Genomic DNA, 12,310 nt, shown 5'->3' on the forward strand with positions numbered 1-12,310 from the left:
TTTATATTATAAACCAAATTAAATGGACTATCCACGTGGATATTCCCATGGGAGCTCAAAATCACCCGCGAAGCCGTTGATCCTTTCTTCTTCCGGATAAGAGAGATAAGAGAAGGAGAAAGAGAGAGAGAGAGAGAGAGAGAGAGAGAGAGAGAAGGAGAGAGAGTGAGCATGATAATGGCGACTACTCTGCAACTGACGACGGACTTCTCCAAACCAATAATTGTGGTGAAACCCTCTCTTGAATTCGCAAGCACTCCTCGTCATTGCCGAACCTATCTATCTCTTCCTCGCTTCAACAATATTACTAGAGCTTCCTCTTCTGATTCTTCGCTGGTGAGTCGCAGACATTTTGTTTCTGAGACTGCGGCGCTGTCTCTGACCCTCACTACTCTGCCGTTGTTTGGATCCGTACAACCAGCCAAGTCGGAAGAGCCCGCCCTTTCCGAGTGGGAGAAAGTGTCCCTTCCTATCGACCCCGGCGTCGTCCTTCTCGACATTGCTTTTGTGCCCGAGGACCCTAAGCACGGTAACTTCACTTCATTCCACTGCTCCATCTACCATCTTTCTTTTCTTTCTACACTTTGTTGTTTGGTTCCTCAGAAAAATTCATGAGCTGGAATTAACTCAAGGAAATTAAATTTGAGCGTGGGTTAATTGTTGTGGGTAGGTTTTCTTTTGGGGACCAGGCAAACCATTTTAGAGACAAAGGATGGTGGAGACACTTGGGTTGCGCGTTCAATTCCGTCAGCTGAAGACGAAGATTTCAACTACAGATTCAATTCCATTAGCTTCAAAGGCAACGAGGGTTGGATTGTTGGAAAACCTGCAATTTTGTTGCATACTTCTGATTCTGGAAACAGCTGGGAAAGGATACCGCTAAGCTCTCAGCTTCCTGGAGATATGGTAAAGCTTTCTCTTACACATACGTCCACCATAATTCTGCACGTACGTATCAATATCAATTTTAGATACACTACAACTCATTTAATCTCAATATATCTCCAAAGCTTGTTTCTATGCAATGGAAATGGATATTTCGTTGGCGTGGTTTGATTCTTGCTCACCCTTATGTTGCAATCAGAGGCTACAAAGCATTGGGTGACCCTGTGTTTCCAAATGCATTGAACTTCTGTTGCCGATTCTGTTATGAAACATATCCTTCCTTCCTAGGATATATTTGTTCCAGTAAATCTTGGTTCCTTGTCATTGTTTTATCAGAGGATGTAAACAACATTGTCTTCCATTTGGATATATAGCCTATCGGTAAGCTGAAATAAGTGATTCTGCTATGATATCTCCAGGTTTATATAAAGGCAACTGGTGAGAAGAGTGCAGAGATGGTGACTGACGAAGGTGCAATTTATATTACATCAAATAGAGGCTACAACTGGAAGGCTGCTGTTCAGGAGACTGTTTCAGCTACTCTTAATAGGTATGTTGCTTCTAAAATCTTATATGACTACATAACCATTCAAGGAAATTTTCTTTTAGTGGTTGGATTGAATATTATAGTTGAAAACTTAAAATTCCAACAAAAAAATTTCAATTTTAAGATTTTACTTACCGTGAAGACATGTGATGATTTATTTTAATTTTCCTGAGCTCTTTACATTTTTTTGAGTTGGTTACATTACATGGCTGCTCCTTGTTAATGATATAAAAGCAACAAGATTCATGTTTCTTCATTGCTTTTTCAGAACAGTTTCTAGTGGCATTAGCGGTGCAAGTTACTACACGGGAACTTTTAATTCCGTGAACCGCTCGCCTGATGGAAACTATGTGGCTGTGTCAAGCCGTGGTAACTTCTATCTTACTTGGGAGCCCGGCCAGGTGAGTTTCTCCTATGCAATATGGCTTTTCTTTCTGTCTAATCACTCTCTTTTTTTCCTTTACCCCCCTAAAATTTAGATACAATAAGGTTAGAGAACCATGTTGTTAGGGGGTAGTTTAATTATTGTGCAAACATACAGGCTGTAGTTGCATTGGCTGCTACTACTGCACCAATGTGAATTCCTTAAAGGAGTGAAACAGGTTGGAGGAGACTTAACATGACATATGTTGATCATTGAAGTACGGGGACAGGGCATGATAGTCAAAGATTTGATGGAAATGATGGCCTTCCATAAGGCTAAAATAGGGAAGAAGAAAATAGAACCTTAATTGAGTTTTTGATAATTTTCAACCACATGTTGTATCTCCGAAGCATGAGGACTCATTTGTAGCATTCTTGCAGTCATTCACTTTGATGACATTAATTATTTAAAATTGTATGCTTATAAGTTATATGTACTTTAGAAAATGTTGTCATTTTGTTTGTGACACTGGTAGTCAATAACTTGTTAATTATCCTGTGTTGGCTTTATGCATGTTCTCATTTTAATTTTTTAGTTTCGTGTGGGATATTCACAAAGCACTCGTGTTAACTGTGATTGCTTGCCTTTAATTTTTCAGCCATTCTGGCAGCCACATAACAGAACGGTTGCAAGAAGAATTCAAAACATGGGTTGGAGAGCCGATGGTGGTCTTTGGCTTCTTGTTCGTGGAGGAGGACTTTATCTGAGTAAAGGTACAGGGGTAAGTAAACAATGCTTTACCCTGTAACCTTAAGTTGCAAGAAGAATTCACCCTATAACCTTGGTGTTCTCTTATTGTTGAAGCAAAGTTATTGTTTATTGTTTCAGTTAACAGAGGAGTTTGAAGAAGTTCCAGTCCAAAGCCGGGGTTTTGGCATTCTTGATGTTGGGTACCGATCAAAGGTAACTCATTCACCAAATTTAATCTTTCAACCTTCTAGTTTCTGGAACCCATCTTTTTACATGTTTAGTGACTGTATTATGCAGGATGAAGCTTGGGCAGCTGGGGGGAGTGGGATTTTGTTGCGAACTACCAATGGTGGCAAGACATGGACCCGTGACAAAGCAGCTGACAATATTGCAGCAAATCTATACTCCGTAAAGTAAGTAGAACCCTTCAAAAAGATTGTCTGTGTTTGATATTTGTAATTTGGTCAAATCGAAAATCTTCCAAATGCAAGGCACACACCTATGTCTTGTCAGTTATTAGGATGATCTCCTTTACCCTTGTTAACCACTTCAAAATATGAGAAAACTCCAGTTGGAGGCCAAAAGAATAGATAAAACCACATAGATTTGGAATCTTATAGATATATTGCATCAAATCGGAAAGAACTAGCAATTCAATGGAAGGTCCACATCACATGAGCTCTTGTTTATCTGTAACAGACAAGCTCTTATAATTTCTGTATTGGTGCAGGTTTATCGATGACAGTACAGGATTTGTGCTGGGAAACGATGGGGTCTTGCTTCGGTATCTTGGATGAAGTTGTAAACTTGTAATTTACACACGGTAAATATATTTGCGTCTCCTCTTGGGCCTTCTTGGAATATCTCATTTCATCATTCAGAAATTTTGGAAAATTTTATTTATTGACACGTGCATATATGCAGGTTGATCAACGGTGCTTGCAATTTTGTACTGCTGCTGATATACATATATGATCAAGTATCAAAAGCTGTGAAGAGGGGGTCAAAGTGTCACTCATTTGATATTGTAATTTTGCTGTAATTAATACAAATAAGAATTACCATTCGACAACAAATATTATGTCTATAGAAATGGTGGCTCTTCCTTCGGGGTCAATGACTCAATCTCATGCTTTAGATGTGAAATATGTTTGTCACCAACACCACCACGATATCTTTATTTCTTTCTGAAACACAAATACAAAACTTTTAATTCGGTAATTAGCAACTCTTCTTTAATCGGATTGTTTATCATTCTCTTCCAAATTCCAATGTACTAAAATTACAAGGGAAGAGAGCAATAATAATAATAACAATGTTAAGTTGTAGTCAAGGAGCTATTTTGGTTGAGTTTTGCTTCTGGTTCCTTGTTCTATCCAAGTGAATTGAGAAAAGTCAATTATACCCGTTCTTTGTTCCGTAATATAGTCAATGAATTAGGGGTAGAAACGACATTAAGAATTCCTTACATTTCCAATTGGTTCCCCCAGGGAGTTATTCGCAAATTCTGTTTTGGACCTTCCTGCAATGAACAATGATTTTTCTGGTCAGACTGAAAATTAGCAATGATAAGAGGATGAAAAAGAAATCAAAGGAACGGAAACTGCTGACAAAACGATAACCCCAGCTTCTTACTCTTTTTTATACTTGTAGCGGGAATTGGAAAGCTCACCCACTGGAGGCCGCAGCTCAACAGCACCACCAAGGTCTTCTTTTCTCTCTCTCTTTCTCTCTCTCTTTCTCTCTTTCTCTCTGGTAGTACATGTGTTTGAGGAAATGCTTCATAGAAATGTTACCACCCTCCAGTGGGTCATTTAAGCAGGAAAAATGGTTCACAGTTCCATTGTTTGATAAATGGTGCCTAATACCACTATTTATTGGGTTTGCTTGTGAAAGCCTCATGGAGGCATAGGAAGGAAAAGTGAGATTTCATTAGCAGCATTAAGATTGAGTTTAGTTTTAGTGAAAAAGATAAGAAATATAGGAAAAGTTAGATTTTTTTAATTAAATTATGTTTATATTTAGCTGTTCAAGTATATTTCAGCCCTCAAATTTTATTTATTTTGGTATATCTCCAATTTGAATTAAATGAGCCATAACTCGTGATTTCGCAGACATGCTTATGTAAGTGAGAGAGGGGAAATTAAAGGAGCAAAGCAATGATACTCTGTTCTTATAGTCCTTCTGCTCCAAGCTCTCATCTTTTATCGACCGACTTTTCTCAGTCTTTTAAGAGTCCCATACTCCCTCATCCGGTACGTGCTGTTTTCTTTATCATCTTCTTCGCTTTTTGTCCTGCTGTATTTCTTTGCCCTTGTTATGACTATTTAATTGTGCTATTTGAATATTGTGATTAGTATATATTATCATGTGGATGTGCTTCTTAACTTCAAGCGGATGAGGAAGTGAGAACTTATTGTTCTTCTTAAATACTATAAAATGTGGCCATTTTGTTCAGAACAACTGTTTCTATTTCTATTCTCATGGTTGATTTCTTTTATGCTATATTGACTACATAATGCGTGTCTGTTGAATCTCAATTTACTCAGTGTACGCAGCAGAGAAGATGGCCCGACCGGTCTCAAAGAGCTTCTAAAGTTGTTGCTTACTATGGCTTGAAGAAACCACCTTATAAATTTGTAAGTTTACAAGATAAAACCTGTAATTGAACTACGTACTATGTGATATTTGTTCTTAACTGCTTAAGTAACAGAGAACACCCCATTCATAAGGCCCAGTGCTAAACCAATTTTAGTGACTTGAAATCAAGTTGGATAAGTCAGATTCAAGTATCACATTAGGTGCATGATGCATGCTTGATACATTCTCAAGAAGTTTGTTGGTTTTCTATTTGCCTTTGTCAAAGTCTTATACCTCATTGGCCTTGCAAGATATTTTGGTAATGCAGTCATTTGGTTTCTGAAATTCGTGTGGTGTTGAATTTGATTCTCTGAAAGCCTTACTTGTAGGAGTTATCCATCTCATGTTGTGCCGCTTATTTTTTGTCAGTTCTTACGCTCCAAACAGGCTTCCAAATGCTGCATCCTTGAAATTTGATACAAAGCAATTTTTGGAACATAAAAAGTATAATATTTTATACTATAGATACATATATGCATAACATTCCACCTTGCAATTGTGCTGTTCAGTTTGTAGCAGTTTTTAGAAGTCTTTCCATGACCAGTGATCTTCCTTGACTGAACTGCACTTTCTCTTTGTAGGATGCTTTGGAGCCCTATATGAGTCAGAAGACACTGGACGTTCATTGGGGAGGCCATCATCGTAATTATGTGGAAGGTTTGAACAAACAGCTGGAGAAGAATGACATACTATATGGCTACAGTTTTGATGAACTTGTCAAAGCAACATATAATAATGGGAATCCTTTACCTGAATTCAACAACGCTGCTCAGGTATCTGCAAGATTGTTAGCTAATTTATGTACTTTTCTTGACTGGATCATTTTCAAATGGTTTGATGAGCTTTCTTAGGAGTCACTGGTCAATGATAGGAAACATTTAGATTGACTTTCTTAGGTTCAAATGTACTACTTCTACTACCTGACAACATCTAATCTAGTCATGTAGCCTCGAGCATAACTGTGGCTTTATCTTGTTCAAATTGCCAGTTATCCTGATTGATTGTTCTAAATGTTTTGTGTAGTTCATATTCTTTGGAGACTGGGAATTGCAAACTTAAAGTCCTGTTTTGGGCATATCATTAATAAAAGTTTCAAATGGACATGTTCTTGATAGTTGATATTGAACAACAAGGCAAATTTACTTTGTTTTCCTTCTCTAATTTCAGGATTATGAGATGTGATCCTTCGACTTTTATCCTTGTAGGTCTGGAATCACGACTTTTTTTGGGAATCCATGCAACCTGGAGGCGGGGACATGCCCAAACTAGGCGTCCTTCAGCAGATTGAAAAGGATTTTGGTTCCTTTACAAATTTCAGAGAGAAGTTTGTAGAGGCAGCACTTACACTATTTGGCTCTGGCTGGGTTTGGCTTGTTTGTAAGTCCTTTCTTAAGTTAATTTCTGAACTTTTGTGAGTATTATTCTTTTAGAATTTCTAAGAATGAAATTTCCTCGTATTCGTTGTGATGGTGTACGGCTGAGTCAAGCAAGGCCTATCATGCTGTGTTCTATTTGTTTTATGTTTGTAGATACAAATAATGAGGATTTTTTTACTATTTGAGTGTCAGGTTGTATCTTGCTTGATATTGATATTTATGGAAGAAATGCACAAATATCACCAAATGTTTGTATTCATCTTGTGGCCTTGTTTTGCTAATCAACTCCTCTGGTTACTGATAGTTTTCCTTGTTTCTTTTTCCCAGTGAAGAGAGAAGAGAGACAGCTTAAGATAATTAAAACTTCAAATGCCATTTGCCCACTCATCTGGGATGATATAGTAAGTAAAATCGACTTTTCCCAATGTTATTTTCTACATTTTGATTTCAAAAGTTGGCATTAATCACATCTTGTTCTGCAGCCCATAATCAGTTTGGATCTCTGGGAGGTGTGTAAATGATCTCCCTCTCTCTCACTTTCTGTATCTCTCTCTGCTATGTGCTCTCCCTCTCTCTTGTGGAGAGAGAGAGAGAGAGAGAGAGAGATAAAAAAAAATTCTTAAACATGCTGATAGTGTCTTTGCTTTCTTTCTCGCAGCATGCTTATTATCTGGATTACAAGGTATGTAGTAGTATAAAACTTGACTTTTTGACTTTGTTTCCATCAGCTGGCCCTATTTTTATGATGTTTGGGTATCTTGTTAACAGAATGACAGAGGGAAGTATGTGGATGTATTTATGAACCATCTTGTGTCTTGGAATGCGGCAATGGCACGCATGGCCCGAGCAGAGGCCTTTGTGAATTTAGGGGAACCTAATATCCCTGTTGCTTAAAATGCTGTTAGAGCCAAGTAGGTACTGCGGCTAACTGTAATGAAGAGACTTCCCTACTAGGTTTATGGGAGTCCCACGGAGGTTGAGCTGGATTTGGATGTTGTGCTATTTTGTTTATGGGTGTCCTCACGAATACAAGGATGGATCTTGGTACGAGAGATGCAAGCTTAGAGAGTAACACTATAGAATAGAGGAAGAGATGGTGCATCATCGTATGCTATTAGAGTAGAACAAGTGTTTGTGTTTCTATTTCTATGCGCATTGCTCATTGTAGATTTCTTGTTTGTTAGACTTTAGTATTAAGTAACGTGTGTTTGTTGATTCTGTATTTACTAATCATCAGTGTGCAGTAGAAAGATGGCCTGACGATTTGGTCCCTGCCTGCCTAAACTAATAAGGGTAATGCTAGGCTTACCACATTTTTCATACCACCTCTCAAATAGAGGTGGAGCCCACCAATACAATGGGGCTCCCCTCTATTAGAGAGGTGGTATGAATGTGGTATGAAAAATGTGGTAAGCCTAGTATTTTCCAACTAATAAAGTAGGCAAAGAGACCACCGCCCACCCTGGACACGAGATTAGGATTTGGCTAATAAGTCAGTTTCTTCTATTATTCAGGAGATTAGGGTTGCATGAATTCTCCACAAGTTTGATGCTTTTCTTTGTCAAAGTGTCATAGACTGACTGGTTGGGCTTGCAACAACATAACATGTAGAGTTTCTGCCCTGAAAACTTAAAAAGGCGACTACTTGTCATTTTCGTTGACTGGTTGTCTATGGTGAGACGAGAGCAATTAGCGCCCTTGTCTATGTAGGGTAATTTTCCGAATGCAACTTCAACATTCCTTTTTGTTTTCTTTCTAATACAAAATTACAAGTATGGACACCAAGAAAGAAAGAAATGGTAGAAAATTGAAAAGAAAGCATTGACCCTTGACTTTGCGGCAAAGTTAGGCAAATGTTTACATCTACAAGAAGAATCAACTTTTGGAGTAACCAAGCTAGCTCCTAGTAGTACTAGATCTCTTCTAATATTGGAGTTAAATGCTGACTGAGTTGTTGAATCGAAACTAATCTTGGGAAATTATGTTCAGTCCAATCACCCTGATAATCCTTAAAATTCTTCCTGGCGTGGCGTATTCCTAGATTTACGTTGACTCAATGGAACGGAAGGTCAACAAACAAAACGCAGCCCATTTTGAGAACAATTGTGCTGGGCTGGGCTGGGCTGGGCTGGGCTGGGCTGCCTGACTGACCGATAAGAATTTCATTATTATTTTCAATTTATTCATACTTTTTAAATTATATTATTAATTATCAAACTACCGCTCGTTTCTCAGGTAAAAACAAAATAACAAAAAGGGCAAAAAAACAAAAAACGAAAAACAGAAAACAGAAAAGAAATCCGAATCCAAAAGCAGGAGGGACTCTGCCAGTTGTAACTTGTAACTGAAATGGGGTGGCCGACTCTGAAAAAAACAAAATTCTCATAAAATAAAAATAAAAATTGTCAGATAAAATTAGAGTGTAAATTAAGTATAAATAACATGGAAAATAATTATTAATAAAATAATAACAAACCCAAATAGTCCGAGTCCTCCTTAATTCTCCTTAATCCTTAATTTTTAATTTTGAGAGAGAGAGAGAGAGAGAGAGGCATAGAGGGACTCAATTTCTGGGAAGAAGGGAGGAGAGGTTCTCAATTTCTCACCTGATGATCAGAGAGAGATTCTGAGGGGGCAATTAGCCAACGAAGCATTCAAGAATTGAATTGAAGAAAGCGATAGATTTTGATTGCTACATCAATCAATATAATCTATTACCATTAGATCTCTCATTGTCTGGGGGTGGGGGATCCCGATTTTCTTGACGAATTCAACGATCTCGCTCTTATATTTGTAATTGTAATTGATTTTAGATTTGGAGAAGAGATGAGATGATTCGGAAGACGACATCAGATTGTGATTGGCAGAAGATATGCAGATGGAAAGCCACTTCTGTTATCATCATGCAGATCAAGTGATTTCATCATCCCATTTACATAACCGATATCAAAATAACATTAAAAACGATTCAATGTCGTCGTCTTCTTCCTCGTCACTCTTTCTGCCGAGTTCTTCGCCGCCGCCATCACTGCTGCAGCAATCTTATTCTCCGTCTTCTTCGTCTCCCGCTTTGGTCGGTGGAGGTAGAGGAGGAGAAGCAGGTGCAGGTTATATAGAACACGTCGTTTCCAAATTTGACACGCTTGCTGGTGTCGCCATCAAATACGGCGTTGAGGTACGTACTTTCATTCCTATTTTCATTTCATCATCTCCGTTTTTTCGTTTCTTTTTTTCTGTCAATTGGACTTCTTCTGCTTGAATTACCATTTAGAATTGCTAGGTTTTCTTTTTCTTATGTTGTGGTTGGTTAATTGAATTTGAATATTTGCTGGATGCTGAGAAATATATAAGGCTGATAGCTAAGGTAGTCAATGACAATGCGTATGATTCTTTGAGTTCTATTGTGCCTTTTACTCCAAGGGGTGTGATTGTTTTGTCTTGATACTAATGTGTATGTTCCTTTTCCCCCAGTCTAATATCAGGTTGGTTTTTGTATGCTGGTTTTTTCGATTATTGAGCTTCTGTTTTTTTTTTTTTCCAAAATTAAAAAACAAAATTTTAATTTAGTATTTTTGATGATATTGTAGGTGGCCGACATCAAAAAGATGAATGGCCTTGTTACAGATCGTCAAATGTTTGCCCTCAGGTTTCTTCAGATTCCACTACCCGGGAGGCATCCTCCGTCCCCTTGTTCCAACACACAATGGTAATTAGATGTCTCTACTCTTAATTGGTTTTATTATACTTTCTTTTTCTTTGGTAACAACTTGTGGTTTTGCCAACCATTCTGCTTCTTCTTGCTACTGGAGATTACTTTGGGTCCATAAACGATACCTAAGGCCCCACTTGTTTGGTGTAACTGCAGAAGCCCTCTTCTTTTGGATATGCTTTTGGTTTTAAAAGTAGATATGAGGACTGGGTTTTAGGTCAATGTTGTGTCCATAAACATAATTAACACCTCTAGTTATTCGACTAATCTAGGATCGAGGATCTGGAAAGACTGTTAGGAAATGCACTTCTGGAGCAGCTCCCCATATTTCTCTGCTGTATATTAATTAGTTCAACTGGCATTTTATGTCACATTCCAGATGTTGCTTCCTTTTCTAAAGGGGAAGCCTCGATCACAAAGTTTACTTATTTTAGGATGCATTTTAAGGTGATTATTTAGAAAACAATCTTCTTCTTTTTCTTTTTTTTTTAAAATTGTGTTTACTCGTAGTACCTTTCCCTGCGAAAGTATATGTGTAGGTTTCCAAAGCATTTGTCAAGATTTATGTTACAAGGTCAATTTATAGATTCTGCTCTCAAAAATGTCTATAACATGTAAAGTTAGAACAACAATAACTATTCAGTCTCTTCGTACTCTATTAATATTGCTAAAATTCAAGTTATGTAACGATTTAGCACTTTGAAGTGGATAGTATAGCTGGTAGTTTCTTCTTTTATTTGTTTTGTTTGTGGTTCATTTGTGGCTTACCGTGTTGACACTTATTTACACAGCCAGACTAGCTCTGACCAGACCCCACCCCGCCACACACAAGGTGATATGTTCGAATCATTCCGGTCCCTTAGAGTTACTCCTCAGCGGAAAGCCTCCCCGGCTATGGACTCTTTACAAAGTTATTATGGGCTGAAACCAAGAAATCAGAACTCCATAACTGAAGGTTTTGAAATGGCAGTCTACAAAAATGGAGGTGGCCATTATTTAGAAAATGGACACTTCCTTGGAGGCTCGCCAGCTTCTGACAAACCTTTCGGCCAACGTCGAAAGTCAAGAAGCTTAGTTAAGCTGGATGAGAATGGTGAACTTTCAGATTCCATGCCTGTTACGGAAACTAGAGAAGGTGACTCTGATCAATTTGGTGAAAAACTAATTAGGAGGCGTCAGAAATCTGAAGCTGACTTTTCTCGCACTCCTGAGATGCTGTTGGGAGATAACAGTGGCGGTGGCACTGCTGGGTTTTCAGCATTTACAGGGCAGTGCTTGGCCCTTAGACCCAAAGCAGCTAATCGAACTGCTTTAGGAACTGATGGTGAAGCTGGTGGCTTGAATCCTATACCAGTAGGTTTGGGTGATTCTTTTATAACAGACGGGTTGTCTGGAGTGAGGAAGTCGTCAAGCACATCAAATTTGCAGGATCACGACAGTAGCAGTTCTGCATTCATCTGGTCAACATCCAAGTGGAGTTTGAAGCCAGATTTACAAGCATTTTCAACTGCGGCCATTAGAAAACCAATATTTGATGGTTTGCCTAAGCCAATAACAGGTCGAAGAAAGGCTGCACTTGATTAATTCATTTGATTGTACTCTAATTGCCAATTTTGATCCATGTTTTGCACATGCATTACCAGCTTTCAAGGGGTAAATAGAAAGAAAAAAGAAAGGGGGGAAAAGATTTTTTCTAAGACCCTACATCATTAATCATTGAAATACATGTGAATTTCCTGTTAGATGGAAAACAGTTCCAAGCTTTTGGAAGAGGTAACAGTCCAAGCCATGGATGGCCGCTTGGAAGGAGCAAGCGATCACATGCACAGTGCGAACAAAAGATTACTGGATATTTGCCAGACAAATTTGTAAGCACTTGGCCAGATTATAGAAGATGCATATTGGTTCTGGCTCTCCTTGGGTTTATGGGAGGATCTGTTTATAACATTATACATCATACTAGCTATTATTCTTTTGTGTTACTTTCGCACGGAAGCCACAATCTAATGTTCTTTAATACTGATCTTGTTTCAGCAGTT

The 12,310-nt window shown here is 38.2% G+C and overlaps 3 protein-coding genes across 6 annotated transcripts; all 3 read left to right on the forward strand.

Annotated features, from left to right (window-relative positions):
• The first annotated feature begins 104 nt into the window (after window positions 1–104).
• On the forward strand, window positions 105–3,692 carry HCF136 (photosystem II stability/assembly factor, chloroplast (HCF136)). The gene is made up of 9 exons (XM_021955740.2): window positions 105–529; window positions 671–906; window positions 1,305–1,435; window positions 1,701–1,833; window positions 2,455–2,577; window positions 2,685–2,759; window positions 2,844–2,959; window positions 3,277–3,369; window positions 3,471–3,692. The coding sequence occupies exons 1-8, from the start codon at window positions 172–174 to the stop codon at window positions 3,341–3,343; spliced, it is 1,239 nt and encodes a 412-aa protein (XP_021811432.1). The 5' UTR covers window positions 105–171; the 3' UTR covers window positions 3,344–3,369; window positions 3,471–3,692.
• Window positions 3,693–4,137: 445 nt separating this feature from the next.
• On the forward strand, window positions 4,138–7,825 carry FSD3 (Fe superoxide dismutase 3). 4 transcript variants are annotated; one of them, XM_021955630.2, is made up of 9 exons: window positions 4,138–4,252; window positions 4,661–4,801; window positions 5,096–5,185; window positions 5,768–5,959; window positions 6,392–6,563; window positions 6,890–6,963; window positions 7,045–7,071; window positions 7,221–7,244; window positions 7,331–7,825. In XM_021955630.2, the coding sequence occupies exons 2-9, from the start codon at window positions 4,706–4,708 to the stop codon at window positions 7,454–7,456; spliced, it is 801 nt and encodes a 266-aa protein (XP_021811322.1). In that variant the 5' UTR covers window positions 4,138–4,252; window positions 4,661–4,705; the 3' UTR covers window positions 7,457–7,825. The 4 variants fall into 4 exon arrangements, with proteins under 4 accessions (XP_021811322.1, XP_021811323.1, XP_021811324.1 ...); XM_021955631.2 differs by having other exon boundaries at window positions 5,105–5,185; XM_021955632.2 differs by having other exon boundaries at window positions 5,108–5,185.
• A 1,211-nt stretch (window positions 7,826–9,036) lies between these two features.
• Window positions 9,037–12,290, forward strand: LOC110754642 (Peptidoglycan-binding LysM domain-containing protein). Its single transcript, XM_021955742.2, has 3 exons — window positions 9,037–9,737; window positions 10,150–10,268; window positions 11,063–12,290. The coding sequence occupies exons 1-3, from the start codon at window positions 9,435–9,437 to the stop codon at window positions 11,853–11,855; spliced, it is 1,215 nt and encodes a 404-aa protein (XP_021811434.2). The 5' UTR covers window positions 9,037–9,434; the 3' UTR covers window positions 11,856–12,290.
• Window positions 12,291–12,310: the final 20 nt, after the last annotated feature.

The sequence above is a fragment of the Prunus avium genome, chromosome 1 (assembly GCF_965620075.1).
Source record: "Prunus avium chromosome 1, drPruAviu1.hap1.1, whole genome shotgun sequence".
Taxonomy (NCBI): Eukaryota; Viridiplantae; Streptophyta; class Magnoliopsida; order Rosales; family Rosaceae; genus Prunus; species Prunus avium.

Coding starts and splice junctions, on each gene's coding strand:
- HCF136 (XM_021955740.2), top strand. CDS start 172: ATGATAATGGCGACTACTCTGCAACTGACGACGGACTTCTCCAAACCA. Junction 907..1,304: donor CTCAGCTTCCTGGAGATATG/GTAAAGCTTTCT, acceptor TGATATCTCCAG/GTTTATATAAAGGCAACTGG. Junction 1,834..2,454: donor TTACTTGGGAGCCCGGCCAG/GTGAGTTTCTCC, acceptor TTAATTTTTCAG/CCATTCTGGCAGCCACATAA.
- FSD3 (XM_021955630.2), top strand. CDS start 4,706: ATGATACTCTGTTCTTATAGTCCTTCTGCTCCAAGCTCTCATCTTTTA. Junction 4,802..5,095: donor GTCCCATACTCCCTCATCCG/GTACGTGCTGTT, acceptor CAATTTACTCAG/TGTACGCAGCAGAGAAGATG. Junction 5,960..6,391: donor AATTCAACAACGCTGCTCAG/GTATCTGCAAGA, acceptor TTATCCTTGTAG/GTCTGGAATCACGACTTTTT.
- LOC110754642 (XM_021955742.2), top strand. CDS start 9,435: ATGCAGATGGAAAGCCACTTCTGTTATCATCATGCAGATCAAGTGATT. Junction 9,738..10,149: donor CCATCAAATACGGCGTTGAG/GTACGTACTTTC, acceptor ATGATATTGTAG/GTGGCCGACATCAAAAAGAT. Junction 10,269..11,062: donor CCTTGTTCCAACACACAATG/GTAATTAGATGT, acceptor TTATTTACACAG/CCAGACTAGCTCTGACCAGA.